This window comes from Lissotriton vulgaris, chromosome 8, assembly GCF_964263255.1.
Source record: "Lissotriton vulgaris chromosome 8, aLisVul1.2, whole genome shotgun sequence".
NCBI lineage: Eukaryota > Metazoa > Chordata > Amphibia > Caudata > Salamandridae > Lissotriton > Lissotriton vulgaris.
Window position 1 is genome coordinate 510,008,571 of NC_141696.1, and position 13,780 is coordinate 510,022,350.

Consider the following 13,780-nt stretch of genomic DNA (forward strand, 5'->3'; position numbering starts at 1 on the left):
CGCATTGCAGGATGTTGGTTTTCTATAGAGTCTGCTTTCTAGTTTATTGTTTTTCACATGGAGTTCTAGATCTAAGAATTCTATGTTGGTTTTACTAGATTTCATGGTGAAACTTAGTTCCCAGTTATTGAGGTTAAGGTGGTTGGCAAATTGTTGTAGTAATTCGTCTGTCCCTGTCCATAGTAAAATGCAGTCGTCTATGTATCGACCCCAAAACAGGATGGAGTCGGTATAAGTACTTCCATGGGTGACCCAAATGTGATCAGCTTCAAATGCACCCATGAACAGGTTGGCGAAAGAAGGAGAGAATTTTGACCCCATGGCTACTCCACGTTTCTGTTGGTACCATTGTTTATGAAAAATGAAGAAATTGTTGTTGAGGATCAAGGTCACCATCGAAATTAACATTTGGGTGTGTGCCCAAAGGGATGCCGGTCTATTGGACAGAACCCGGGTAATTTCTTTTAAGCCTAATGTTGGATTAATGCTGGTGTAGAGTGCTACAACATCCATAGTCACTAGGGTGGTATTAGGTTGCCATTCCAGGTCACTCAAAAGGCTCAGTATGTGCTTGGAGTCTTGTATATAGGATGGAAGATTTCTGACTAGTGGACCTAGAAACACGTCTACATATTCAGCCAGTCTTTCGGTGGGGCCCCCTATTCCAGAGACGATAGGTCTGCCTGGTGGGAAAGGGAGATCCTTATGGATTTTTGGGAGAGTGTATAGCCATGGGTATGTAGGTTTATTTACTTTTAGGTAGAGAAATTCGTCATCGTTTAGAAGACCATCCTCTTTCCATTTTCGTAAGTGGTCGTTGATGGTCAAGGTCAGTGGACCCATAGGGTTGTACGCAAGTGGTTTATAGCAAGTAAGATCTGCTAATTGGTTTAATATTTCGTTATTGTAGTCATCAGTGTTCATAACCACGATATTTCCTCCTTTGTCTGCCTCACGGATAATAATGGTGGGAATTTGTGTAAGTGTTTTAAGTGCGTAACGCTCTCCTTTAGTTAGATTATCTTTGAATGTAAATGTCTTGTTCAATTTTATAGTATTGATTTTATTCAGGTCTTCCAGAATCCGTTTATGAAAATTGTCAATGTTATTGCCACCAGGTAATGTGTGAGATTACCGCTCGCCCTTTTGCCTGTACCAGCCACTTCACAGTACTCTCCACTTTGCGGATATACAGGTGTGCGCCCAATCTCCCTGGTAAATGTAAAAATCTCCTTGCTGTATAACAACAAACTACAACATAAGTTGAAGTAAAACAACAAAACACAGAGGGCCTCATTTATGAGGCCTTGCGTCACTTTTATTTCAGCGGGGCATCACTTTTTGTGACGCACCAGCGTGTATAAAATGTGCCTTGTTGCACCATGTTTACAATGTGATGCATCTAGGTAGATGCGTCACTTTGTAAAACCCTGAGCCACATTATACCTGCGCCAGGCATAATGTATGCAGGTGAGGCGTTCTGACGCAAGTAAGCCTTGTAGAAGTGACAAAATGAAATCTATAGGAATTCACTGCGTCACTTCTAGGACGCAAATGTTTCAATATCTTACGCCTCCTTCACAGCAGGCGTAAGACTGACGCAGGCACATTTAACATGGGACTTGCCCATGTGAAATGACCCATTGATGGAGTTGCGTCACTTTCGTGACACACTCCAGCAATGCGTCATTTTTGCGCCTAAAGATACTGACGCATCTGTAACTCCTTGCGACATGATGCATCATACTGTAAATATGATGCATCTAGCATGTTGCAATGTAAGGATCTAGCCTGCACACCTTAGTTTTAACTAATGTTAATCTATTTTAGAAAAATTTGCGTTTGTGTTTTGGGAGCTTCCCAGTGGGTCAGTTGTGCCCACAACTGTAGTTAAACTGCTTTGTTTGGAGGCCTAGTATAAACTAGGTCTGAACCGGGAGCTCTCACTTCGTGTCCCTAAGGTTTCAGAGTGTATTAATTCTGTTAGTGAAGTTCAAATCAATGGTTATTCAATAACTCATTCAACAAGTTCTTTCAAAGTTTAAAGGCTTATTTAGTAAGCATTATTTCAATACCTTACTTCAGAAATATTTACAAAAAATAACATAGGTTCAAATGTCCATGAAGTAATCAAATTATTATCCACAAAAAATACAGTAAACGAAATTACACGTTTCCCAATGCATTTCGGGTCTAACTCGACCCTTCTTCAGGGGGATTTCAAAAAGTAGCAATAAGTTCTGTAAACAGTGTCAAGCACTTCAGTCCGATTTTAGGCACTGCAAAGTTAATAAAAAACAATTGTATTCCTTTTACAATGAGATCCATTATGTACAAGAAAAGAATAGAATTAACACTACATCCCGCTTTGTATTGTGCAATCTAACATGCAAGTGATCAATTATGCTGGTTGTGTATAGCACTGTGAGCCAATCCAATAAAGGTGATCAGTATAAACTATAAGTGATACCCACTAAATTGCCCTCTCAAGTCGTGTGAGTTTACACAGCACTCTCGTGACCCAAGGGAGTGACATATACGATATAAACAAGTAAGCCTTGTAGAAGTGACAAAATGAAATCTATAGGAATTCACTGCGTCACTTCTAGGACGCAAATTTTTCAATATCTTACGCCTCCTTCACAGCAGGCGTAAGACTGACGCAGGCACATTTAACATGGGACTTGCCCATGTGAAATGACCCATTGATGGAGTTGCGTCACTTTCGTGACACACTCCAGCAATGCGTCATTTTTGCGCCTAAAGATACTGACGTATCTGTAACTCCTTGCGACATGATGCATCATACTGTAAATATGATGCATCTAGCATGTTGCAAGGAGGGCGCAATGAAAAGTGACGCATCGCTGTTTTCACGCAGCAATGTGTCACTTTTCATAAATGAGGCCCAGGGAATTTTTATGGAAATAGGCAAGCGCCTAACAAAGTGTCATTTGCATGTGAAGCCGTACTGGAAAGGATAGATTGTTCCTATGTTCGTGCTTTTGCTGCTTACACTGCCACCATGGCAGGATGCGTGCCTATAAAGCTTAATCCTATCCTACTGCATAACAAAGGTAAAATAATGACAGTGATATGCACAATATTAGCAATGTACATCATTTTCGAAACAGCTGAGAGTCCCAGCAGCTATGTAACTTGCAGAAAATCCCCTGCTTTTCCCCAAATGCTTGCTCAATATGAAAAAGATACCCCACAGCACAACATCCAGACACAAAATAGTCAAATCTGATTAGTCTTGTTTGTCATCGAAAACTCACAATTGGCATTAACAGTCACTTCAGCGATCATGCTCTAATACATTCCCCAAGTGAAAAAACGAAAACAAAACCCATATGTGCACACCCCACTGTCATACCCTTGAGAAGGCAAAACAAAAAACACAGAAGCTGAATAAAAATAAAATGTTCCCTACCAAGGGTAAATGTCACAACAATGAAAAAGGGAAACGCTGCATCAGGGAGAGTACTGGGTACCCATCAACCATCACAAAACTGCTCATATAGAACAATCTTTGTACACACAGTTGCAACTTCCATAAAGGTTCGGAATATTAAAGAAATAAAGGAATAAAGGGACATATTACCAAGGTTAGATACAAAAATTTACCACTGAGCTGCGGCGATTTTTTATCGCAGATAAACCTCGCTATTACCAAGGTTTATCGCAAATGCGATAGAAATCGGCCGCAATGCATGAATATCTCTGAAAAGTCAGCGATATTCATGCATTACGGAGCTAATGCTCTTAGCCATGTTATCCACCTCCCATTGGATAACATGGCTAAGAACTGCTCAGGGCAGGTGTTAGCTTTTGGAGATATTCGCGCTTAGCGCGAATATCTCCAAAAGTTGGTAATAGGAGATAGCGATGTTAGCGACTGTTTCCAGTCGCTAACATCTTGGCACGCCCACTTTGCATGTCATTAGTGATAAATATTACTGACATGCAAATTGGGGCCCAAGATGGTCGCTATCTCCTACTAGCTGTCGCTAACTGGTGTTAGCGACAGCTAGGTAATAGGGAGATAATTTTATCTCTGCTTTCTTGGCTTTTAAAGCCAAAAAAGCGGAGATAAACCCCCTTGATAATATGCCCCAAACTCTCTTCAAGCTCCTCAACAGGGAAGAAAACAGAACATTACTTTCTTTATTTTGGCCTCATTCACTTCAGGCTCCAATCAGTCTCCTAAAACTTTTCTATGTTTGCCCTTGTTCATGAAGGAAGGCTTAGGCCAAGGAGGCTGCATCTTTCAAATCAGGATGCCCCGTTTCAGGGTCAATTTTATACGCCGAGAAGAAAGCTGTAAAGGTGTAATCACTAGACGTGATATATGCTCCTTGCATTAGCGCCCTATTAGCCCTCGTGCCTACCCATCCACTCCATCAACGACAGCCAGAAGATATTCCTCCTAGAGACACCCCTTGCCAGATCCATTTTTGGTATATACCAGAGTGCTTTGAGCCACTCTGTATAGAGGGGGGAGGGGGGGGGGGGATCACCCACCCATTTTCTACAAAGTTCCCTTCTTGTCAGCACAGTGAAATGAAAGAGTAACTTTCTCGTGTCCCTGCTTAGCTCCCCTGGCCCCTCTAGTGTCCCAAAGATGATCAAAGAGAGGCTTGCCTTAGAATCCACCCCCACAATGCACGACACGCTCTTATCCACTTCTTCCTAAAACTGCTGAATCCCTGGGCGTTCCATGATCATGTGGATGTCTGTCGCCTTCTCTGACCCCCATTTAGCACATTTGGCGACACCCCCCTTTCCCTGTGTTTGAGATTCGGTATGGCGTCCAGTAGGCTCTGTGGAGGGGAAAAAATAATTTGAAGCCGCCTTGACAATACTATAAAAAGCGTGTATCAATACCTGCCAAATACCTTGTAACTGCGCCCTGGGCAAGCATCCTTCCCAGAGTTCCTCTGCCATCTTGAAGTTCCCGCCCAGAGTCTCTAAAAGATCATTCCTTTCACGACCCACATCAGCTGATGTGTACTTGGAGCTCCTCATCCTCATTATGGACACAGGGAGACTTGCTGCCATCTGACTCCAGAAGTCTGAGCTTTCCTTCTCTGTCTCCACCTCGCATGCTCCAAGTGATCCTGTCAGTAGCAAAAAATGACAAACCGTCAGGGTTTTGGTTATGTACCCTTTACCCAATGCCTGGCTTGATATGCGCTTGATAATGGGACTAAAACAGTTAATTTATGAGTTTTTGAAGAATTGAGAAGTAATGATGCAAATCAGCATAAATATGTTATTTATATTTTGATGTCATTTGTTTATGATTCTGACAATAATAAGAGAATGATTCTGTCTTTTTTTGTGAACGTAATGTCACCTGCTTGCTTTCTGAAACAACAGGCAATTAATCAAGCGCTTGGACGTTGTAACGGTATGCTTGTTTAGGCATATGTACGATGAAGTTGTTCATTGTAAAGGCATGCGTGGTAAAGATGCACTCTTGGTACTAATTGCGTTGTTAAGGCATGCATTGTAATGGCATGCGTGGGTCCGTCATACAACCGTGCTACGACTTCTCAGATGACTTATGTTCTTATTTCCTGGGTTATACGTTATAGAAGCTCAAGTAACTTGGAATTTTGGTGCCTACTTTTTCCGAGAATTAATTCCTTAGGCAATGAATGGTTTTAAGGTATTTCAGCACTGTTGCAAATCAGGTTGAGTGTAAATTAAATGTGCATGTCCAACACCTGCATACTCAATGCTGCAGACTCAGGACCTTCGCACTCGTGGTGGAGGTCCTGCACTCATGGGGGAGTCTGCGCATGTGAGGCGGATTATCTGCACTGAGGATTCTCATTGAGGAGAATCCGCCCGAGTGCAGAGACTCCCCCACGACTGCAGGGCTCCCGCCATGAGTGCGGAGGTTATTTGTGAATTGAGCCCTGAGTGTGTCACACCTTGCAGAATGTTTGAGGCATTGCAATGCAGCAGTTTGTCACAGGATAGGGCTACTCATGTGCAAGACTAGTGTGGCCATTCTGCTGAAAGTTTAACCATCCTGCTCTCTTTCTCCTGCACTTCTCCTCTGCATCCCACCTCTCCTATCAAAAGTTGTCCTATCATCTATGTCTTCTCCCTGCTGGGAGTCATGCCGCTCAATGATGTCAATAAAATTGTGCTCCATCTCCTTGTCTCTTCTTTCACTATTCTATGTTTTGTTTTGTCTCCCTCTCCACCGGCTGAGTTAGTTCCTCTACCTTCTCTGCACCCTTTCTTTCGGTCTCTCTCTGTTCTGCTTGCTGTTTTGCGGTTCATCAATAGGTAGCAGATCAGGTGCGGTGAAGCCAGGTTTCTTAAAATGGTTGCCATCTGTTGTCACTTATCACTGTAGATCACTAATCAGCAACATAACAATCTATCAGTATCTCTCCATCTCCTGGCACCACATAAAGTTTGTTCTAATCAATGACGTAATTTCAAGGTGTGTGGTTCACCTGTCCACTGTAACTTTGGGTGGTGGATCAAAAACACAGGTAAAAGCTGCCTTTATTATCCCTAATAGGGGATTTTATGCTGACTTTAATATAATGTTTTGCAAGGGAAATTAAATGGGAGCAAATAAGAAAGAATATTGGTTGGGAGTAAAACTTGTGGTTTTTATATATCCTGCCCCTTTTTCACCAGTTGTATTCATGACCACAAGCACCAGGGCAGTAGATGTCAAGAAGGCTCAGTCGCCGTATGGAACATAAATTCAGAATACAGAATTCAGATTGTATATAGTAAATTGTTGACTTAACACAACTAACATGCAGGGGCATTCCCCTCTCAATTGCTGGTAGTTGTCTTGAAGTATACACCGTTACGTTCCCTGTTTAGGGATTAAGGAGCAGAATACAAGAATCTAACAAAATTAGCATTTGAACCATGAGTCATAAATGATGTAATTATGGGAATTAGCACTGGAAGTGATGTTAAGGTAAATGGTCTTCTCCCTGCGTATATTGACAATAACATGGAGGTAGATAGGGAGTGTGATACCACCTAATTGGTGTCTTGAGGAAGGGGTTAAAAATATTGCAACGTCGAAGGCACTCGGTGAACAGAATAAAACCTCAGAATACAAACTACTGTTAAGATTAGACGTTGGGATTCTCTTGCTTTCTTTAAATACAACTTATTTGCTACTATTTCCAGGGCTATAAATATGAGAAAGGGTGCTGGATTGATTTAACCAACATGTGCATCTTCATTCATTCCCTTCAGGATGTTACACTGTATATCAGATCGAATTTCTTTAGTGCGAAAACCTTAATGAAAGGCAACTCTAATTTTATATTAGTAAAGTACAGTAACAGAACATCACTTCAATCATGTACTGTCTGTATCTTTGCCTTTGACCTTGTACAGCACTCCAATGCATTTGGGCTGAATTTCCATCATACAAATACAACAAATATACAATTCCATGATGTGCGACCTGTTAGCTTTAGGATGGTTTTCCCCCTATCCTTTTATCTTCTCCCATCCTATATTTCTGACTTCGTTTATGTTTTTATTACAACTCCGTGCAGTTTACCACTGATAACTAGTGCTAAAGTGCTTGTGCACACTTACTACAACATGGTTACATTGGTTTACACCTGATTGGCATAATATATTTACTTATAAGGCCTTAGTAAAGTGGTAGACTGTATACCCAGGTTTGGTCAATTAAATTCTACTAGAGGGCCTGCAGCACTTTTTGTGCCCCTCAATTGAATAGCCTCTTAGGACATGCCCCAGGCCTGCCATTGCAGCCTAATGGCAATTTTAAACTGCCAATTCAACATGGTAAAATAATCCCTTTGCAATCTCCTTTTTTATTACATAGAAGTCACCCCTAAAGTAGGCTGAAACCATCCAATAGGGGAGGTTGCATTGTAATAAAAATTTTAGGCATGTAGTTTTAAGTTTTAAAAGTTCTGGTAGTAAAAAAGTCACACATTTGTTTTCCGGTACTGTGAGGCCTATCTCTCCTAGAGGATAAGATTGGATTACCTTATTACATTTAATATGTTATAACGTTTGATTTGGGAACAGGTGGGAAAGTCATATTTGATGTATGAGGAATTGATGTTTAAAACTACCTTTAATGGTAAAGTCTAAAAATGCTACTTTAAGAAAGTTGCCATTTTGTTGTCCTAACCATTTGGTACCTACAGCCTGTTCCTGGGTCACATGACTAGGTGCAGTTGGCAGTTGGACTTTGTGTATTCCATCCAGACAGTATCACAATACAGGTGGGTGTTCCCAGGATTGGCCATCTCTGGTAGGATGGGAGAGTGGTGCTGTCATCTGCCACACTTGCACTTCAGAGGCCCTTCATCAGTTCACACACAAAGGCCTTCACAATAGTCTATTTTTCCCCCAGACAGACTGGGATCAAGGCAGGGAGGCAGGAAATTCCAGACCCATCTGATGGGAGAAATTCCAGAAGCTTCTCACATTTCAAAGTGGGCACCAGGTATGAAAAGAAGACCCTCAGATGCACTCTTGAGATCACTTCTGGACCTGTTCTACGCCTTGGAGGAAGAACTGCCCAGCTGCTGTGCTGCCCTGCCTGCAAGATGGACTGCTCAGCTGCCCTGCTATCTGAGGAAGAAGGACTGAACCTGCACCTTGAACCCAGAACCACCAGAACAACTCCAGGGACATCTGGCTGACCTCCTGGTCTGAGGTACAGGGACAAAACAAACTCCAACATCCTTGAACACTGCACCTGGACTCTACTTGCTGTGAGGCCTAACCCCCCCAAATGGTGTCTCTCCAGTCCTTGGCCCTTGGAAGTGGGGATAAAGTCTCTCTGCCAGCCCAGCTGTGGTCCCTGTCAGAACCAACACAGCACAACTCAACCCGATGCAGCCCTTGCAGCTCCTATTCGGAACTGAGGCAGCATGACGCAACTCAACGCAGAGCTCGCATCACAGCCCTGGCAGCTCATAATTGAAACCTATGCTGCACAATGCAGCTGAATGCAGGACCCCACATCTCTCATCGAAACCAACACTTCACAGCACATCTTGACGCAGGACCCCTCATTATTCCTCGGAACCACTGCTACGTGGGGCTACCCCCTGCATCAAGGACATAAGGTGCATTTTTCAATGGGCCTCACCCGGTCCCTATATCTGGCACATGCTCCATCGCGGATGGCCTGAACTTGTGACTTTTCCCAGTCGGATGCAACCAGATAACCACAGTTGGCGCTTTGTGCTTTTAAGCACTATTTTTACCTAAACCTTTAAAATTACATATTTTCAGTTCTGCTAATTAGGTTTTTTAGTTTTTATGTCAAATGATGTATTAAATATTACTCTATGTATCTAAATTAGTGTCGATTTTTTTTTTATTGTTTTGCACTTTATTACTGTTTAATGCTGCATAACTACTTTGCACATTACCTTTAAGTTAAGTTTGACTGCTTATTGTGCCAAGCTACCAGAGGGCTAAGCACAGGTTAATTTGGTGACATTTTGTGCTTCACCTTCACAAGGATTGACATAGACTGTGGTTGTTTTTCGAGTAGGATTTCACACCCCCCTCAATCAACAACCACATTTCTCACACATGGCAATATGAATGCTTATGTCCGCTAGTTTAAAAGTGGATTTCACTGACATTTAAAAAAGCAGAGGGAAGTGATTAACACATCAAATCACTGATGAGAAGCATGGCAATACACATTATAAAAACAGGGACTATAATGAAATCATGAAATATTCTGATGGTTGACCTAGGAAGTTGAAAGCGATTGGTTGTAATCCAGAGTGGTCACACAATATTTTGTAAATAATCATTGATTGACACAGAGACACTGTCTTGTGGAAAATATGATATGAGATTCATGAGCGCTATGGATAAGGCGGTTGCGGTCTTGGAAGAGATAAGTAACAAACTAGAGGTTCCGATAAAGCAGTATCAGAATTTCTTACAATTTAAGAAATGGGAGGGTCACCTTAAGAATTGTACTGACCTCATGGTTACATTTGAGATGTGCTTCCCTTGACATCTGTGAATTGTACCCACAACAAATACTCATGTCATAGAAGAACAATATGTAGATAGATAGATAGAAAGATAGATAGATAGATAGATAGATAGATAGATAGATAGATAGATAGATAGATAGATAGATAGATAGATAGATAGATAGATAGATAGATAGATAGATAGATAGATAGATAGATAGATAGATAGATAGATAGATAGATAGATAGATAGATAGATAGATAGATAGATAGATAGATAGATAGATAGATTACTGTTTAGGCCAGCATAGGACTTGCCCTGTTTAACAATGTTCAACCTATATCACTGAAACTGTTCTCCAACTATTGCTGACTTTGAAATGTATACCCCTGAATGAAATGGTGATGTCATTGTGATGTATTACTGGTGATATAGGTGTCTAGTACAACACAGTAATGAGTTAAATATGTTTTCTTTCTCTGCAGGGACCTTCTGTACCCTGTGATGTCACCGAAATGAACGCCATGGATTTAATTAATTCAACAGAACGAAACTGCACTCTTGAAGTAATGCACAAGGGAACTGTGAGCAAGGTTCTGATTGTTCTCACACTTTCTGTCCTGACACTCATGACAACTGCCATCAACGCCCTGGTGATTGCTGCCATCATTGTCACCAGAAAGCTCCATCACCCTGCAAACTATCTAATATGCTCCCTTGCTGTTACTGATTTTCTGGTAGCCATCTTGGTGATGCCCTTCAGCATAATGTACATTCTGAAGGAGACATGGGTCATGGGACAAGCCGTGTGTGACATATGGCTTAGTGTTGACATTGCCGGCTGCACATGCTCTATTTTACACCTTGCTGCAATTGCATTGGATCGGTATCGTGCAATTACAGACGCAGTTGAGTATGCCAGGAAGAGAACACCTAAGCATGCAGGCTTTATGATAGCAGTCGTATGGATCTTGTCTATTTTCATCTCCATGCCCCCATTGTTTTGGCGGCACCAAGGATTCACTAAAGAAGATGAATGCATCATCAAACATAATCACATTTGGTTCACAATTTACTCCACATTTGGAGCCTTCTACATTCCACTTGCATTAATCTTGATCCTTTATTACAAAATATACAGAGCTGCCAAAACTTTATACCACAAGCGAAATGTAAGTCGGGTCGCAAGAGAAGAGCAAAATGGACAAATGCACTTGGATCCTGGTGGGAGGATTTCCAAAATAAGTTCCACGCTGTGCATAGCGGAAAAATCTTTGTCAGATCCCTCAACAGACTTTGATCGGATCCACATCACAGTGAGAAACCCAAAGTCTGAATCCAGGAGAGAGAAGGCCTGGAGAAGACAAAAAATCTCTTGCAACAGAGAGAGGAAGGCAGCAACCACCCTGGGGTTGATTTTGGGTGCATTTGTGATCTGCTGGCTGCCTTTTTTTGTAAAAGAAGTCATTGTTAATATTTGCGAAACATGCTATATTTCTGACGATATGTCCAATTTTCTAACTTGGTTGGGATACCTCAATTCTCTTATAAACCCGCTAATTTACACTATCTTCAACGAAGACTTCAAGAAAGCATTCCAGAGACTTATGCGATGTAGACATTATCTTTGACAAAATATTTTTCTGCAATAGATAGAACTTTATTCTTGTTTTTAACTAATAGTTATTCAATTATACATGATGATATATAAAAATCATTACCATAAACTGTTATTAAGAATAATATGAACCGCAGTAGGATATTGCTGCACATAATAGTGAATTTGGTTAGCAAAATCCTTTAAACAACAATAATATTAAAACTAATCCAACACATTTGGTTACCTGTAATCTTTGACTCTTCTGTGACCAATCACAGTATCTGCAATAAGTTCCTGCTTTCATCTGCTGATCAATTTCACTATTTTTGCGCTGGGTCTCAAACACATGTATTGTGTCATGGTTTTATTGTAATTCTGTATATTTTCATTGTTAATTACTTCGTTTTCATGTCTGTTTACTTTTTTACATTATTTGTGCCTATATGCTATAATTATCGGAACTGGGTCTCAAATTATGACTCTGCAATGACAACCAAATACATCACACACACAAATTTGATTTAGTCTGATTTGTAGTTTGCTCTCTGACCAATGCCACAACTATCAGCTAAAAAGAAAAATGTGTTATTTTCTGAACACAAGAACCTTATTGCCTTTCAATAAGGTTTAATATCTGGACGGTAAATAAACAAGAATAAAAGTATGGTCCAGAATTTCATTGTCGGAATATACTCTGACATAAATATTGGGTCCTACATATTGATTATAAAAATATCACCCATTGGTGTTAATAAATGAATATCTAAAACCTTTGGATAATGGGATGATGTGTTTTTTACAAAGTATTTAGTACACAATATTCGACACACGATATTTCTACAAATGATATTCTGACACAACTAGAACATATATTCTCAAACTCATTTTCGGGGCATATTTACAAGGGCCTTATCTCTGTTTTTTTGGCTTTAAAAGCCAAAAAAGCGGAGATAATATTAGCGCCCTATCTACAAGTAACGTATGTTAGCACCTTTTTTCCCGACGCTCGCTTTGCAACCACTGTTTTTGACCAAAACTAACCTCTGCTAAAATCCTGACTCATGTATGTTGAACATGGGGGGTGGATTCTTGTGTTCCGACCACAGGGTCGAATCATCAAGCATATCACCGTTTTGCAGGGTACATCGCTGGAAAACCAGCAATGTTCCCTGCAAAACGGCAATTTCTTCACTATCTCTGAAATTTACATCGCCCTGGAGAAACGCATTGTCAATAACGCGCTAACAGGGCGATAAATTCCAGTGATAGCCGTCGATAAATATAAAAGCGCTAAGCGCGCTTTGCATTATTTATCACTGTCCATTGCTAATATGCCCCTTCATAAGTAAGGCTTTGGCACATGGTTTCGAGCAACTTAAAATATATTTCTTTTTTAGTTTTAGAATTTATTTAAACATAACATATGACTTACGTATAGGACATATACTCAATATAGTATATTACTCTATTTTTTAAACATCACAATATAAGATGACTATCGATGAATGAAGCACCCGGGAACTCGAAATTGGAGGATTTGGAACTTATACTCAAAGAAGGTTACATCAAGTGACTCTAGAAACCACTATACAGGTAAACTGTTGGATCTTTTCATAACAGAAACTATATGTGGAGACAAATTTGTGAAAATGGGTTACGTTGAAGTTGGACACATGAGTTCGGTTCACTCAATCTGCCTTCATTCATAAAGAACATGTTGAAATGGTGCTGCATTAAGACCTAACAGCAATGTGTCTAGAAAATGGTAAAACATAAGGATGGTAATGGAACAACACTGTTTTATCTTACCTGTGGTAAAACTTCACAATAATTAAAAATGGGAAAGCAGCAGAGAGATACTAACTTCAAAAACAGTTTAAGACCCGAACTCTGCATTGTATGGAATTTAACTCAGAAAAGTTACAAGTTATACACCTGGGGCAAAACAGTTGACATTTATGTTAAAAATGGGTTCTAAGCAGGCTTCTGTCATGTAGCTCCGAGAATGGTCTAGGGAAATTGTTGCCAAAAAACTGGATGTAGGAAGCTTATGAAATGTTGTAGCAAAAATTCAAATGCAGTTCTATATCAGGCGGTGCTGAAACAAATAAAGAGAAACAGAGAGTTGAAACAGAAACACATTAATCCCACTTCATAGTCTATTCTTAAGCGTTATATAAT

General features: G+C 40.5%; 1 protein-coding gene across 1 annotated transcript in view; it reads left to right on the forward strand.

Moving 5' to 3' along the window:
• The window catches only part of HTR1F (5-hydroxytryptamine receptor 1F), a 373,008-nt gene extending 360,644 nt beyond the window's left edge, over positions 1-12,364 (forward strand). Inside the window, exon 2 of the mRNA XM_086933316.1 lies at positions 10,485-12,364. Coding sequence (XP_086789442.1) covers positions 10,515-11,630 — 1,116 coding nt within the window. The 5' untranslated portion in view covers positions 10,485-10,514 and the 3' untranslated portion in view covers positions 11,631-12,364. The remainder of the gene's footprint in view (positions 1-10,484) is intronic.
• The last annotated feature ends 1,416 nt before the right edge of the window (positions 12,365-13,780 follow it).